The sequence below is a fragment of the Cygnus olor genome, chromosome 7 (assembly GCF_009769625.2).
Source record: "Cygnus olor isolate bCygOlo1 chromosome 7, bCygOlo1.pri.v2, whole genome shotgun sequence".
Taxonomy (NCBI): domain Eukaryota; kingdom Metazoa; phylum Chordata; class Aves; order Anseriformes; family Anatidae; genus Cygnus; species Cygnus olor.
The window spans coordinates 22,955,048-22,969,704 of NC_049175.1; the positions used below are offsets into that span (position 1 = coordinate 22,955,048).

Sequence of the window (14,657 nt, forward strand, 5' to 3'; positions counted from 1 at the left end):
AGCTGGCAGATGGAGTAGAGGGAGTTACCAGACCAGTTAGTGAAGCTGGTTGCAGCCCAAATCAAGCACCCCAGACTACAAAATGCCTTCTGCAAAGCTGGCTGCTCTATTCCTTGTGCTTCATGATGAAAAAAGAATTAGTTAAAATAATAAAACAAAATGCAATTAAAAAAAAAGACGATCATAAAGAGGCATAAGCTGCACAACTAATTCAGTACTAAATAGTACATACCACTTTGTTTCAAGTACTGAAACCCATGCTTTAAGTTCAAAGTTATGCTAAGATTAAGCACATTTTTATGTGCTTCACTGCATCAAGACAGCCCTGTGGAGAATGTTGTATAAGCCTTCTGGTGGGTTTTGTTTCTTTGATTAGAAATGGCTCAGAGCCATGAAGTTCATGTATGAAACCTTCACCCTTTGAAGTCAGCAGGTTTTCTGCCACTGACTCAAAGGACATGGGATTAGACATCAGCTCTAAGCAAACTTTCTTGAAAGTTCTGGGGTCTTAACTCTGGTTTGGGATATTGCAGATACCAGCAGATCCAAGCCACAAAGTTTGGCTCCAGATTTGTATCTAACCTAAACCTAATTTTGAAAAGTTTGAAGGGGGAGTTGTCTTAATTGAGGCAGTTCTATACCTAACTTTACATGTCTTCTGATGCTTTTATTACCTTCCACATCAGTGAGTGGCAAGAAAACAAGAAGAGGCTAAAAATTTGCTTGTGAAATGTAGAATTCAGAATCTCTTTCCTCTGACCAATTCACTTTTCCATTTGCATCATGGAAATAACTAGATTAAACAAGGACAAACTTTAGAAAAGTTAATAGGTACAACCCTATGTATAGCCACACTAAAGCTCATTTAGAAATAATACAGCTAATAAAGACAATGAATGCTCATTAAGCCACCTGACAGATCACCATGCTGGTGCAGAATGGTTCTTCTGCCCAGGGTACTTGCAAACAGCCTGGTTCTTGGGCCTTTCTTCATCTAAATTAGTAACGTCCTTGAAAATTAAAGTGGAGTCTGGACAGTGTCCTCAGACAGCTGTGAGTCAGTGAAGCAAGACAGATGGAGATAGAAAAAGGGATTATTATTGCTTTCCATTTTCAATTTGAAAAAAAAAAAGTCTAGTATATTTTATTTGAGAGAGATAATCATAGTTCATCACAATGTGACATCCTTAAAAATATACTGACTACAAAAACTTACTCACCCCCCACCTAGCCTCCTGCAGCTCTGTGAGAACTGTGAAACCAAAGGCCAGGACAAAAATCTGCCTGTAAAGCACACAGAGGATCAATCCACAAAACTCCGGTCCAAACCTTAAACAATTCCCGGGCTAGTACTAAAACTCAAACCCAGAGTTTTCTGTGGAGCCCAGCTCTGTTAGAAATACCTGGCTCTCCTGTTTCAGAAAGCTCCCCTGGCCGAGGAGAGCACCAGGGCTGGCAGGGGAGCCCCCACTGCTTCAAACACAGTGCCCAGGCTATCGCCTAACGAAGGCATTTGGCGCTTCAAAAGTGAATAAAATAAAGGAACCCGTCAGAAGAATCCTGACTTTTTTTTCCAGTTCTCTCATTTTTCAGAAAGGGAAAAAGAGAAGAACATCTATACTTCAAAAATGGCTGGATTTAGGGCATTCTTCTAGATAAAAGTCTATTTGTCTCTCAGGTAGGGCTGGCTAAACGTTGGTACAGAATTAGTTGTACTGCAGAGCGTGAAAGGACATTGCGTGCATACCATTTTTCTTTTCACACAACCACATGTGAACAATCCGCAGGAGGCTGATGCGTTATTAGGCTGTTCTTAACTCCTTTCTACTCCCTAAGTGACATTTATAATTTCGGCAGCAAATACTGTATGTGGTTCATATGTATTCAATTCTGCTTGTGGTGTTGCAAGGCAGGGTTCTCGCTTAACAGAGATGTATTTACACTAAAAGTGCTGGATCGCATGGCTTAAAAAGGGGAAAGTTAATCTCAAGAACAGCCACAAACACTAGTTTATAAAAAAAACTACAATCTTATAAACTGGCACTATGAAGGGACTTTTCAAACTCATTATGGAGAAATGAATATGATGACAGATTAAGATGTTTCACATTATTAAAAAAAAGCATTACAAGAGTTCAACTGTGACTCTAATTTTAAATGTCACACTACTAAGACTTCTCTGGATTCCAACTGTCAATGAGAAAATGGCAGCTGGCACTAAGAAGGGCTCTGTTTGGACACAAAATTGATAACATATAGGAAAGGTACTGTACATCTTCTGACACTACAGGGGACATGCTGCTGTGGCTGCTGGTTATGCTCACTGAAGTACTTGTTGACATCTAACAGCCAGCAGAATCAAGAAAAGTTGTTACTGCCATTGAATGCATTGAATAGATGCTCAAGATTAAAAATATCTCAACCAGGAGTGTTGCACACCTGGAGCTTCTTGAAGTGTTCATACAGAGCACACAATGTTGGCACAGAAATGCCAAGTATGCACAACACTGCCCTTGTAACCTAATTTTCAATTTTCAATCTTTTCCCCTTTCTGCCCCAAAGGAAGAGGTTTAGGTGAAAGACAGATGAAGTCCGAGAATGATTTCTCTGCTTTATAGAAGGGCACAATTCACACCTGTGTATAAAAGAAGAGAAACTCATGCAGTTCACATGAATGGCACACTTTATCTGACCTTTTAGCAGGTGGTTCCCCTGCTTTTGCCATTCGTTTTGAAGCTCTGTGGGTACTGCTTCACATAATGTGAAACACTGTAAGAGCATGGATATGATGAGCTGTTTCACCAGTTTTTACTACAAACTGGAGATCACAAAGGTCTCAAAAGAACTTCATATGCCAGTGCCCAAGTGCTTTAAAGAACAAAGCAGAAAGCAGTGCAACTAATTCCTATACAAGGCAGAGGTTTACATTTTCAATTCACCCCCTAAACTTATTTACATAATTCTGAGTGCAAACATTATATCAGCTCGCATGAGAATAACAAACTGAGAAGTGAGATTTCTAATTACCCTATGTCCACAAGAGCACATGATAATGAGGAGAACACATTTGTGGTGACAATAATCACACTGAAATTTGTTAAGTGCCTGCTAGACAGTGACATGACATTATAGCTAGTACTTCTGTCCTTGTGATATTTTGTTTTTCACTGTGAAATGACAAACAGAAGCCAGGTGTGCTCTATATGGCATCCTGCTCAGTAAGCAGTGCTCATCTCCTTGGCTACAGTACAAGAAAGACATGACAGGCATTTTCCTTATTCTAAGAAGTCTTGATTTGATCTAGGACCCACCAACTGTCTCTTCCCTATGCTTGTGTTTGTGTGGGCAAGCAGTGAGTTGGACTTGCTCGCCCCTGATGCACAAGAAGGCAGGAAACACGCCTAAAGTAACAGATCACCCCTTTCAGTCATTAAGTCTATCACAAAACTGCACCTTAAGTCTTCCTTCCTTATATAGGGCTGTAACTCCACCTAATTCCATGAGTTCTCACGTCTGCTCCACCTGCAAGCACTAGTGCCAGTGCCCCATATGAAAGGGAAGCTGACACAGGTATGCAAAGGCAAGGGCAGTCATAAATGCCCTTCACAGATCTGAAAATGCTTAATCACCCAAGCACCAAAGCACTTGGCTTTCTTACCTCCAATAAGCTTTCTTTTTTCTTTTTTTCCACTCTATGAGCAAATGACAACCATTTACTTCACAAGATGGATATGCTCAGAGGGAATTGTCACTGATGCTATCTTGCCAGGAAAAATGACCTTCAGGCTTCCCACTCAAATCCTTAGTCAGAACCAGTATTTGCCCATTTGTAGACATTCCCCAGTTAGAGTATGACTTTTAAAACCCACTGGGTGGCTCACCTTTGTGGCCCTTTTTCAAACCTTCTTCACACACCTAGATCTGATGGCAGCTTTGTTTGAACATAGTCCTGTGCATTTACAAAACTCATCTCACATTCACACAGCCAAAATCCCATATTAGTTGTTGAACTATCTAGGCGTAAACAAACACACTTCAGCTGATCTTCATTGTTTTTAAGCTTTGCTTAAATGACAGTAACCTGTTTCTTGAACCTATTGAGGAGCTTTGTTTAGGCATTTGCAATGCTCTGTTCTAGTATTGCTTAAATTGTTAATCTTTCTTCTGGCCATTTAACTGTACAGCACTCAACCAAACATCTTCCTGTATTTTTTTCCTCATATTCTCATTTTTCATGCTTTACCAAAAAATTCACGTCTTTATCTTTGTCTAGAAAATTCGTAAACTGCTTTAAATTTTCTTTTTTGTCACGCGTATTAGACTCAGTTCCATAATTAAAAGCTTTAAGACACTCACCTTCCAACTTTCTCATGACTTTGTTTTCACTGCCAAACACTGAAGATGGAGGATATAACAGGATTTCTTCATGAAACTGTCCTGATTATTTTAGCAAGATGACAACCACCAGACTCAAAAATGCCTATGTTGATTTGATCCTTTTTTATTCTAAGTCTATTTCACAATATCTCACCGTTCTAGGAAGCTCATTAGATCAGCAAAAAAACATTGCTATAATAATGACCCAGAACAGAAAGTGAAGTCTGAGCTTCAGTTGCAGCTGTTCAGAAAGAAGGTCTAGGTGGAAGGCTATAGGGACCTGATATACCTAAGACATGAAGCTGTCTGCTAGTAAGCTGATTCACGTATCATGCAATATGCAGAAGGTTTCCTAAATGGTAGATGATAAAACTCTGTTTGTTTGCTTTTGCTGTACAGCAGTAAGATCAAGCCGCCTTGCTCAGTCTAATTTTTGAACTGTAAGAAAGTGTATGCCATTGCTTGTGAGAAGGTGGGTGCCTGATTTTTGTGATACATCTAGCACACTGGTGTTTTAGTTTGTTTGATCTCTTCCAAAAAGTTCCAGGAGTACAAATCCTTTTCCTTTTTTCTTGAGTTATTTTATCACTGTCATTATTCTAAAATACAAAATTCTTTAAATACATTTACCATTAATGCTAAATAAGATAACTTATTCTTTTTAGCAGATATAATTGAAGTCTACTATGTAGGTCAACAAGTGAAGAATTAAAATACCTTCGGAAGTTCCTTTGAGCTGGGTCGATGCAGAGTGCAGAAATGAGCCACAGCATATTCTAACAACGCTCCAAAGATGAAACTGAAACAGATACCGAGGTACACATCAATTGCCTTAATAAAGCAATTAGCATTTGGGAGTGAAGTCCTGGCTCCCATCATCAGCGTTGTCATAGTTAGGACAGTGGTAACACCTGTGGAACACAAAAATATAAATTCTGATAAAACGAGGACAGCAATGAGGCCCTCCAATGCATTTGGGAAACCAGGATAGTCTTCTTCCTGATCTTCATGAACACCTAGTACACCACAGAATTTAAAAGGGCATGTTTTGAAAAGGAGACTTCTAAATGCACTTGCGATTCTGAAGTTAAATGCTTGAAAATACTCAAGAAAAATGTTTGGAAAGCTGAGAAAACTGGAAATTAAAATGGAAGAGATTTTCATGCTTTAGAATGTATATTATTAACTCATCATCATTGCAATGCAATGCAAATGCTTCCTTTAAAACGTTCAGATATCATTTTTCTCAGTGTAGTTGTCCACCAGCCTCATTTGATGTGAAATCTTTTCTTTGCTATTCTATAGAAGTGTTTTTCCTACCCCACCTGCAGTCTGATCAGAACTGATTTGCATTTTTCCCTTTCAGAATCTCCTTTATTTGAAATTAATTATATTTAATCTCATAATTCTCTTATTATTCCTGTGTTAATTAGTATGTATCATTCACCCTCACAAAAGCCTCATAATTCTGTCTGTACATAGCATGCGTTTGAATATTTTGAAATGATTTCCAAAACGACTGTTTTTTCCTCTCCTTCCAGTAGCTTCTCCTGTCTCCAAGTCTCCCATCACTACCAAGGACATTTACTTTGTTAAATAATAGCAAGGCTTCAAGAAGAATTTGCATGATGTGCTGCAGATGGCAAACTAGAAAAGTAATTCCATAAAACTCAGAAGCGTTTGCACCTTTTGGAAACGGATGCCATGTACGCGCAATAAAACAAGCATCTTAATGCTCCAACCCTTGTTTTGTTTTGTTTTATTGGCTTCTCACCTATGCAGATTCTGGCTGGAACCGATGACTGGCTTATCCAAAATGATACCCAGGAGAGCACAACCAGGAGGATTGATGGTACGTATGTCTCTAGTATGAAATATAAGATGTTTCTCTTGAGTTCAAAGTGAAACACTAGTTTTGGGTAACGTCCTGTGAAAAGAGCAGGAAAAAATATTTTGAAGGTACAATTCACAAAAAGTTCTTTAAATTATCAACCAGTATGATTTTTGCACATTGCTATGCAATAAAAGCTTAACAAATAAGCTTGAAAAAATTAAACATTGTGCTGAAAAATTCTAACATGAAGATTCTACATTGAACTGAAGGGAAAAAATCCATATATGTGATATCTAGTCACTTCATATCCAGAGCTTCATTAAAAACATCTTGAATTAGAAATTTAGAGGGGGTTAGTGTGGAAAGAATAAATCCATCAATGCATGGAAAGGCAAGGAAATTTCAAATCACCTATGTATTTAGCTATGCTTATTAACAAAAATTACCTCTATGAGCTACTATATAAACTAGCATAATAACATTCATAGCATCATACAGTTAGCATGAGTCTTTATCTTTAACTGCCTCACAGATCTGGTTTATTTTGATTTTCATTTCATTTACTGTTGCTCCAGATGTGGATGACAGGTACTTTCCCTAGTACTACTGACCTAACTCTCATATTCCACTTGAAAACAATCAGTGGTTTTGCATCTTCAGTATTTTTTCTTTACATTAGAGCAGTGCAGCGTTTGCATTGTTCTAAGCAGTGTCACTGTTATCACAGTGCTGTGGCACTTTTAATAGAGTGACTGCCAGAAGATGAAAGTTCAGGCCCACAGAGCCAAAGACAGAATCAGGTTTCATTAGGGAACAGCACACTGGTAAGCAAAGTCTGAATTTGAATTCCAGCACACTAACTGAGCAAAATTTAGCTATGCTGGGGCAACAGAAGTGTAGGATCTCAAATTGCTACCTGTCCAACAGATCTAAGGCAAAAGCTTGCTTTTTACTAATTTAATGAGCAGAACAGACTTTTTATTCTGAAGTTCAAGATTAAGTATGTTTAACAACATTCTTTTAAGAAAATTCTTGTACAACTTCAATCATATATATAATACTATAATAATAATACAATATAAAAATAAAATATAACATATAATAATCAGTAAGAGAAAGTAATGCTTGAATGTACTGTGGTTAGATAGCCTTGGCTTCATCTGTATTGTTCCAACAAACGATCTTCAGGAGGTACGTCTGTTTGCAGTGCTGCGTGCTGGGAGTCAGGGCGGAATTACAGCACAGTGAATGCACTTCAGCAACAACATCATGTGCACAGACACGCTATTTGTGTATCCCTCAGGTGTGCAGCGAGACATGGAGTCAAAGAAAAGCACTTTCAAAAGCTTGAAGTACAAGTAATGGACACCAAGAAATGCCTTATTGCTGCCAGACTACAAAATGGATAGTTAAAATTCAGTTTTTAAGTGTTGTATAAACTGAACCTAGAGAACTATAAGATTTGCTAGATTTCCTAAAATCAGAAAGAATTACTAGATTATGTTGTCTGACCTTAATCACAGGCCATTAAGTTTTCCCAATTACCCCTTATTTTGAACTCATTCACTTTGTCTGGAATAAAGTTCACCTTTTACACGGACATCTAGACTTAATCTCAGGATATCAAGACAAGCAGCATTCATCAAATAATCTGTTACGTAGATTAAAATCATTCTATCTATTAAAAATGTGTGTTTAATTTCTAATCTTAACCTGACTTCAGCTTTCTGTCATGTTGTCCCTGCCTTTTCATTACTGGATTAAACAGTCCTTTGGTAGGCAATTCTTTCTCCTTCTGAAGGTATGAATACACTGTATTTAGGGTTCTCCTTTGTAAATTCAACAAGCTTCTAATGATGGAAAAAAAGGATACAAAGATAGACTTCTCCGTCCATGAGGCAGGAGGTACAAAGACTATTTATACCATTACTGTCATTTTTGTGTGAAAAGAGGAATATTAAATTAACGTACACCTATTGATATTGTAATTTTTACCAATACAGCTGTTTCCTTAAAGTTCATTTTCACCCATCAAAATTGATTTTAAGTGTTTAGTGGACCAAAGTAAACCACTCAAAAATTAGGAAGTGCAACTGTTAACTGTGCAACATTACTTCTGCTTTTGTCTGCATTCATCCTTGTGCTAAATCAAGCACTGGTGCTACAGAAAAGCACTCGGTCTGTACAACAAAAGGCTATAGCATAAAGCATGTTTAGGGAAAGAGAATTAAGTTTGTACAGGCAACTGTAAATCTGTGACTTTCTACTGTCCAATAGCAAGCATTCGAAACCTACATAAAAACTGTTAAGAATGTTATTAATAAGCTTCTATTTAACTAGAAATCAAGAGATATTTCTAAAGAGAAAGATTTTCTCTGCAGAGTTTGTAACCCCAACTGTCCTAACTGCAGCATATTGGCAGCTAGTACACAAAGGACGATGGCATGGCCACTGCAAGTGAGGGAAGGGTGTCAGCCCAGAGCTGGCGTGGGAATGCAAAGGATGTAATCCATCAGCAGGGAATTGAGTCCTCTACAAAAGTCTTGTCTTTCTGTGCAAACCCCAGGGAAGGATGTGGTGCCATGTACCCAGTAAATGGGGTGAAGGGATTGGACAGCACTCCTTGCAGAGTTCCACAAGCACTTGGAGTGACTGTGGTTCAGCCACAGAGACTTCCTCCAGGAGGAAAAACTCTGAAATAGTCAATACAGAATAGTCATACAGCACCATCTTCTCCTGGTTAGCTCCCTACATCTGTCTCTCCATTCAGCTTAGTGTAAAAGCCAAATGTGTATATGGGAAGTTAGTTCAAAATACCGAACTTGAAATTCACACTTTGACATTTTGCTGTAATTCCAAGCATGGACAAGCCTTTTGAGTGTTCCTGTGTTCTTTCGTGTAATTTCTCCTGATGCCGGAAATTTCTCAAGCAATGTGAACAACAAAGAAAAATAGAGATATAACAGCTTACAGCTGAGTGATTTTCAGGGAACAAAGAAAAGGCATTTCTCTAACCTTAAGGCTTTCTGCTTGCCAGAATCCAAAGACACATCATGGACATGATAATAATGGTGTCAGCATTTCTCTAAAGAGCTCAGAAGAGCTTTTATAATGGAAATTTTGAAGAAACCTACATATAGAATTCATATGAACTCCTCCCATAATAAACCAAAGGAAAAAGAGGCAAAAAACAGTATGTAAAGCATGTGTAGCATCCTAAACAAATGAGCAATGAGATAAAATAAAGATAAGGAACTACTACAGTCTTTTTTACCTCTACACTCCACATGTATCAAAAGTTATGTTTAAAAAGAAACAGATTTGCTACTACTGTTATGTGCATTGCATATGATAGTAATGATGCACAACTACCTTATCTCATTGGCTTTCACTTGCACATCCAAGACTGTGCTGCTATAAATCAGATCAAAAGTGAAACAGGTGCATGCAATCTTAATCCTGCCTTTACTAAAGTTAACTCCTGAAAACTGTCAAGCCTGTCCCTTGCTTGAGTGATACCGAGAACAAAATCTTTGCATTAAAGTAAGACGATGGTTTTTTATTCAAGTTTTTGGCCCATGATGGATGTCACCTCAGTGTGTGAGTGCTCCAATTTAAATTTGATAATGTGATGGAAATAATCTCTGTGCAGATAGTTAATTCTGCAATGAAGGCACAGATTTAGCACTTACCAAAGTATCAAATCACTGTGTTTAATAGATTGTCAAATATGAGCTGAACCTGAATGGCTGTCAATATACCTATTCTTAACCTGCCAAAAGGTGAGGTAATCCTACTCTGGTTACCCAACAGTGAAAGAAGATTAAGCTGAGTGGCTTTATAGAATTTACTAGAGGGCAGAAGTACAAAACTAGACAGTAGCTCTAGCTGACAGATGAAGTACAAATCCAGATAGCAGACTACAGTCTCCATATATACTCCCAATTCTCTCTACTGCTTTAAAAAAGAGCACCCTAGAAAATGGAAAGAATTGAACAAAATCAAATTTCAGGTGGTTCTAGCTGACTACTTCTGGTTTAGTGTCATAAAAATTATACCAGTTTCTTTCCCATTAGCTGAACAGGTATAGGTCTAAGTCTAAGGCAGATTTTTCTGAATGCAAGAAAACACAGCTTATTTCTCTTATAATTTGGCTTTTGGCTTTCACTTCTAAAACAATATTCTAATTTACAGCACTGCCCACCTGACACTGTTAGATCTTGCCATAATACCAATGCTTTTAACAACACTATTACTGCACTGACTGAGAAATAGACAGTGAGAAATAAACCTAAAAACAAAACAAAAAAACCCCACAGGCTTCCTTATCACTCTAGATCATCCATTTTTTAGATATGCCAAAATCATTTCAAAATCATTTTTCTAGGGTGTCTGCTCCTGGCTGATGGCAGAATGCTGCCTCCCTGCACTTTCTGCTCCCCCCCCAAAGCAGCAGACAGTCACAGCAGGGGAGCCTGAAGGAAGGACTGATGCTCTACAGACAGCATCCCCATTTTAATTTATGAGTATCTTCCCACAGTTACTTCTTATGGACTTGATGAACTCTACTCCAGTAAAAGCAAGCTCCACATCACTCTTTATGTAAGAAGAAGCACTTTGGTACCCTGCACAGGGGTGTGCAGTCAGGCACAAAGAGTACATTCTTCCCTATCATGAAATATGTATACCAACCCCTTGGGTGCCAGATAAAATGTGTGATGTACATCTCACACAAGCGCATCAGTATAACTCTACCAATGTATCACTTTCTTCTCTGCTTTCACCTTTTAAGGGGACAGTACAAGAGAGCACCTATGTGCTGAAATTGTAGTTTTCATTATGCAATTTTTTTTACTCGTTTATAACAAAAATATATCTTAGGAAATAGTACTGTTTCCATTATTACCCAACAAGTTGTGCAACTGTAATGCAACTTATCTGACTCGTAAGATGCTAACGGTATCAATATACATGGGTAATATCACAACTCCTTTGTCCCTCCTTCAAAAAACAATCATAGTCTTCTGTTCTTCACAGTCAGGATCTTGTAAAGTACTTCCTTTCCTATTTGTTCTTCAGAGGTGAACAAAAGGAAATGAAAGATCAGGATGGGCTTCTCAGCATGTGTTTCAACTTCACAAAAATGCTTTACAAAAATTGAGCTTGAAATTCAAGTTTCCTAAGAAGGAAACATATTCTTTCATGTAGTAGCTGTGTGCAAATATGCATGTCTATTTAGCTTACCTGTAAAAAAAAATTAAAAAATAAAATAAAACTTACAAAGACAATTATGCCGCAGGAAGTTTTCTATGTGTTTGTGTGTATTTCTGTCTGTACTACAAAGAACTTTCCAGAAGTTAATAAAAAAAAAAAAAAGCCTCTTACTAGCTTACTAGTGTCTTCAATATTCATCCAGTTCATTGCCTTTCCACATGCTTTTTTGTTACTGTAACTTTCTTAGTGCATTTTCCAAAACTGTTTTCATTCTAAACAGTTCTAGCTTTGGTAAATACTGTGAAGCATTGCAGAAATATCGCAAAAAGAACTAATGATGGAAAATTTCTGTACATCAACTCAAGTGGAAAGGCTTACTTAGAAAGAGTGATTATCTGAGCGAAGAGCTCAGATAGGCAAGTTGAACATACATGGTAACAGATACATATGCATATGTAACTGCTTGAATCTTAGCTGAGGTCCCCAGATAAGATTATACTGAATACAGTTCTGGGATTGTTTTTAAGACCTGTATGTCAAAGACAAAATTATCAGAAACAGCAATTGGAGAGCAATTACAGATTATAAAAGAACTGATAAAGTGAATGACAGAAGTTATTCAGTGTACTGCACCTTGAAAAAGAAGACCTGAAAATCCTAGAAAAGTTAGATTGCTGATTAAGAAGAAATCTCCTTGGGGAACTGCAGAGGGTCCATGAGGACTGAGCAAGGTAATGTCTCTATATTTGGAGAGAAAGACCGTGAAAAATCCTGCAGACAGACTTCAAACAAGGAACAGCAGCCAGCTACCCTTGCAGGCTTTTCCAAGAGGACAAATGCCTTATTATCATTGTGCATCAAGGACAGGAGGCTGACTTCATGCTACCGTCTCTTCTTTCCCTCTGTTCTGCCAGAATAATACCGTTTGGATGTGCCACCTTGCTGACTTCATGGTTTCTAAGAGTGGAGGTCTGCCTGACAAAGCTCTACCTGGCTTCTGGGCAGGGGTTGAGTACTCCGTGTTAAGCTGAGCAAACTGAGCCTCAGTACTCTTGCTTCTGCTGAAAATTTGGCAGTAGGACTTCAGTAGTGAGAGCAAGGAAGTCGCCAGTCAGCAAAGCAGAAAAAAAGCTATCAGCAGCTAATTACCCTCAAGTATCAAATCCCTTTTCTGCTTTTTCTCTGATTAACAATATTAATAGAGATTGATGAGCTATCAGTTGCTGTGAAAATAGAATAATTTATTGAGTGGGAACACAGGATTCTATCCTGTGTCCAGAACTTCTTGGTACCGAAAACAATGGCATACACAGTGTCTTTTAAGAGACACCAAACAGAAAGCAGCCTTACTGCACAGGAGAGAAAAATCAGAGTACAAAGTTATCTCAAAAAGTACCAGAAAACAGCATGAGTAAAAGAAGATGCAATTCAACAAGAGGCAAATACTACTCAGACAGGAATTACTAGCTCGAAATTGCAAGCTGAACAAGGTCAACAACGCACAGGAATTTTCTGCAAGAAAAGCAAATATCAACCTGGAATGGATAAAGAGGAAATGCATGAAGTAATCCCCTCCATTTACAGAGGACATCAGATAGGAACAGGGTACCCAGGGTACCAGCTTGTGTGCAGATAGAGCACAGCAACAAAGATATGAGAAAGTCTACGGAAGAACAATAGCAAAGACATGAGATCTAGAAAAATGTTTGTATGAATTAAAGAGAGGGAAAGTGCTAGTCTGAGAGAAGATGTACCTGTTTTGAAATGGTGAAAGTGCTGCTGAAAAATAGCAGGAAATTTGTCTTGCTTATCCACAGTAGACAATGCAGAGCACAATGGGTTTGAAATGCAGCAAGGGAAATCAAGATTAGATACAAAGAAAATATGCTTTTAATAATCACCAGAAAAAAATCATCTAGGGAGGCTGAAGAGTAGACACTTTGGAGGTTTGTCTAATTTACTCCTGAAAACATCTGTTAGGAAGTTGGCTGTTGGTATAGATGATCTTATCTTGGGACATTAGATTAAGTGAACCTTATTTCTATCATTATTTACACAAAAAGCTAGACTGTAATAGTCTTTAATTCTTTCATGTTTTTCCAGTAATAAAGGCAATCTTTTTACATCACTATTTATTACTCTGAGAATTCAGGTGGTGTTGGCTAGACAGCTAAAATAAAAACCCAGCAGCCACTGATGCACGTACTTGGTTTTGGGGTCCAAGAGAGTGTGTATCAGTGTCTGCAGAATAAGGATTATAGTTAAAGACCTGCAGAAAGTGGTTCTAGCAATGAATTTACCTATGTCCAAAATGAAATTATTCTGTGTCAAGAAAAAAAATCAACACAAAACTCTAGCCAGCCACATAGTTAACGTTATACAAAGTAACTTACTATTATGTGATTATAATAATGTCATTACTATTATGCGATACACGGTGTTCTTTAAACAAGATTAATCCATGATGTTCTTTTCTTAAATTTACTGAAGTTGCTTATGCAGGAATTTTGCTGACCACATTCTAATCTTGGCTCTGTCTGTGGCTGCATGTGAACTTGGGCTTTGTATCGCTGTACAATATTTCACTTGCACAACAGCTGTACTGTCTGTTCAAGTTCAAATCCCGATTGCTTTTTTTGCTGTGTTAGGAAATACTAGAGAAAAGCAGTGTCGTAGCATCTTTAGCTTTAGCCTTGTGAATCATAACTGCTATTTATAAAACACTTTCAGATATCTATTAATCATGTTAAGGAATCCGAAGTATATAATTTTTCCCTTCCAAATTGATTACATAGTTCCATAATTTGTTTGCTTTTTTGCATTTATTATGGTCTACAGTAGGCACTGCTTTCCTAAAAAATCTGTAGAAAATAGCATCTAAACCATAGACTTGGTAGAAAATTAAGAGGATTATGAGATTTCATGTAAAAATACTGCATAGCACTTCATAATGTGGCTTTCTTATGCAGTAGAACTGAAACAAGCAGATGTGGGAAATCTTAATCAAATTAAGTTGCATATGCTAAGACATACTAAAACAGAAAGTGCCTTTATATATATGATTATTGCCAACCTAAGGAGAAGACGACATCATTAACTGAAAAAAGAGCACAATTTATCTGACCATGCCACTTCAGTTGTAATTGGAAATTATTCCATCTGGTAAAAATATAACTTCTTTTTGGCTTTCTGGCACTGTCTGGACTCTGTGACAGAAGGTGGTAAGAATTAG

At 37.7% G+C, this 14,657-nt stretch overlaps 1 protein-coding gene across 5 annotated transcripts in view; it reads right to left on the reverse strand.

Moving 5' to 3' along the window:
• Nucleotides 1–14,657, reverse strand: part of LOC121073113 (gamma-aminobutyric acid receptor subunit pi-like) — a 47,027-nt gene that overhangs the window by 1,084 nt on the left and 31,286 nt on the right. For all 5 annotated transcript variants that reach the window (XM_040563754.1, XM_040563756.1, XM_040563758.1 and 2 more), the window contains 2 exons: nucleotides 6,152–6,304; nucleotides 5,095–5,288 (listed from right to left, as the gene is read on the reverse strand). In XM_040563754.1, the coding sequence (XP_040419688.1) occupies nucleotides 5,095–5,288; nucleotides 6,152–6,304 (347 nt within the window). The remainder of the gene's footprint in view (nucleotides 1–5,094; nucleotides 5,289–6,151; nucleotides 6,305–14,657) is intronic.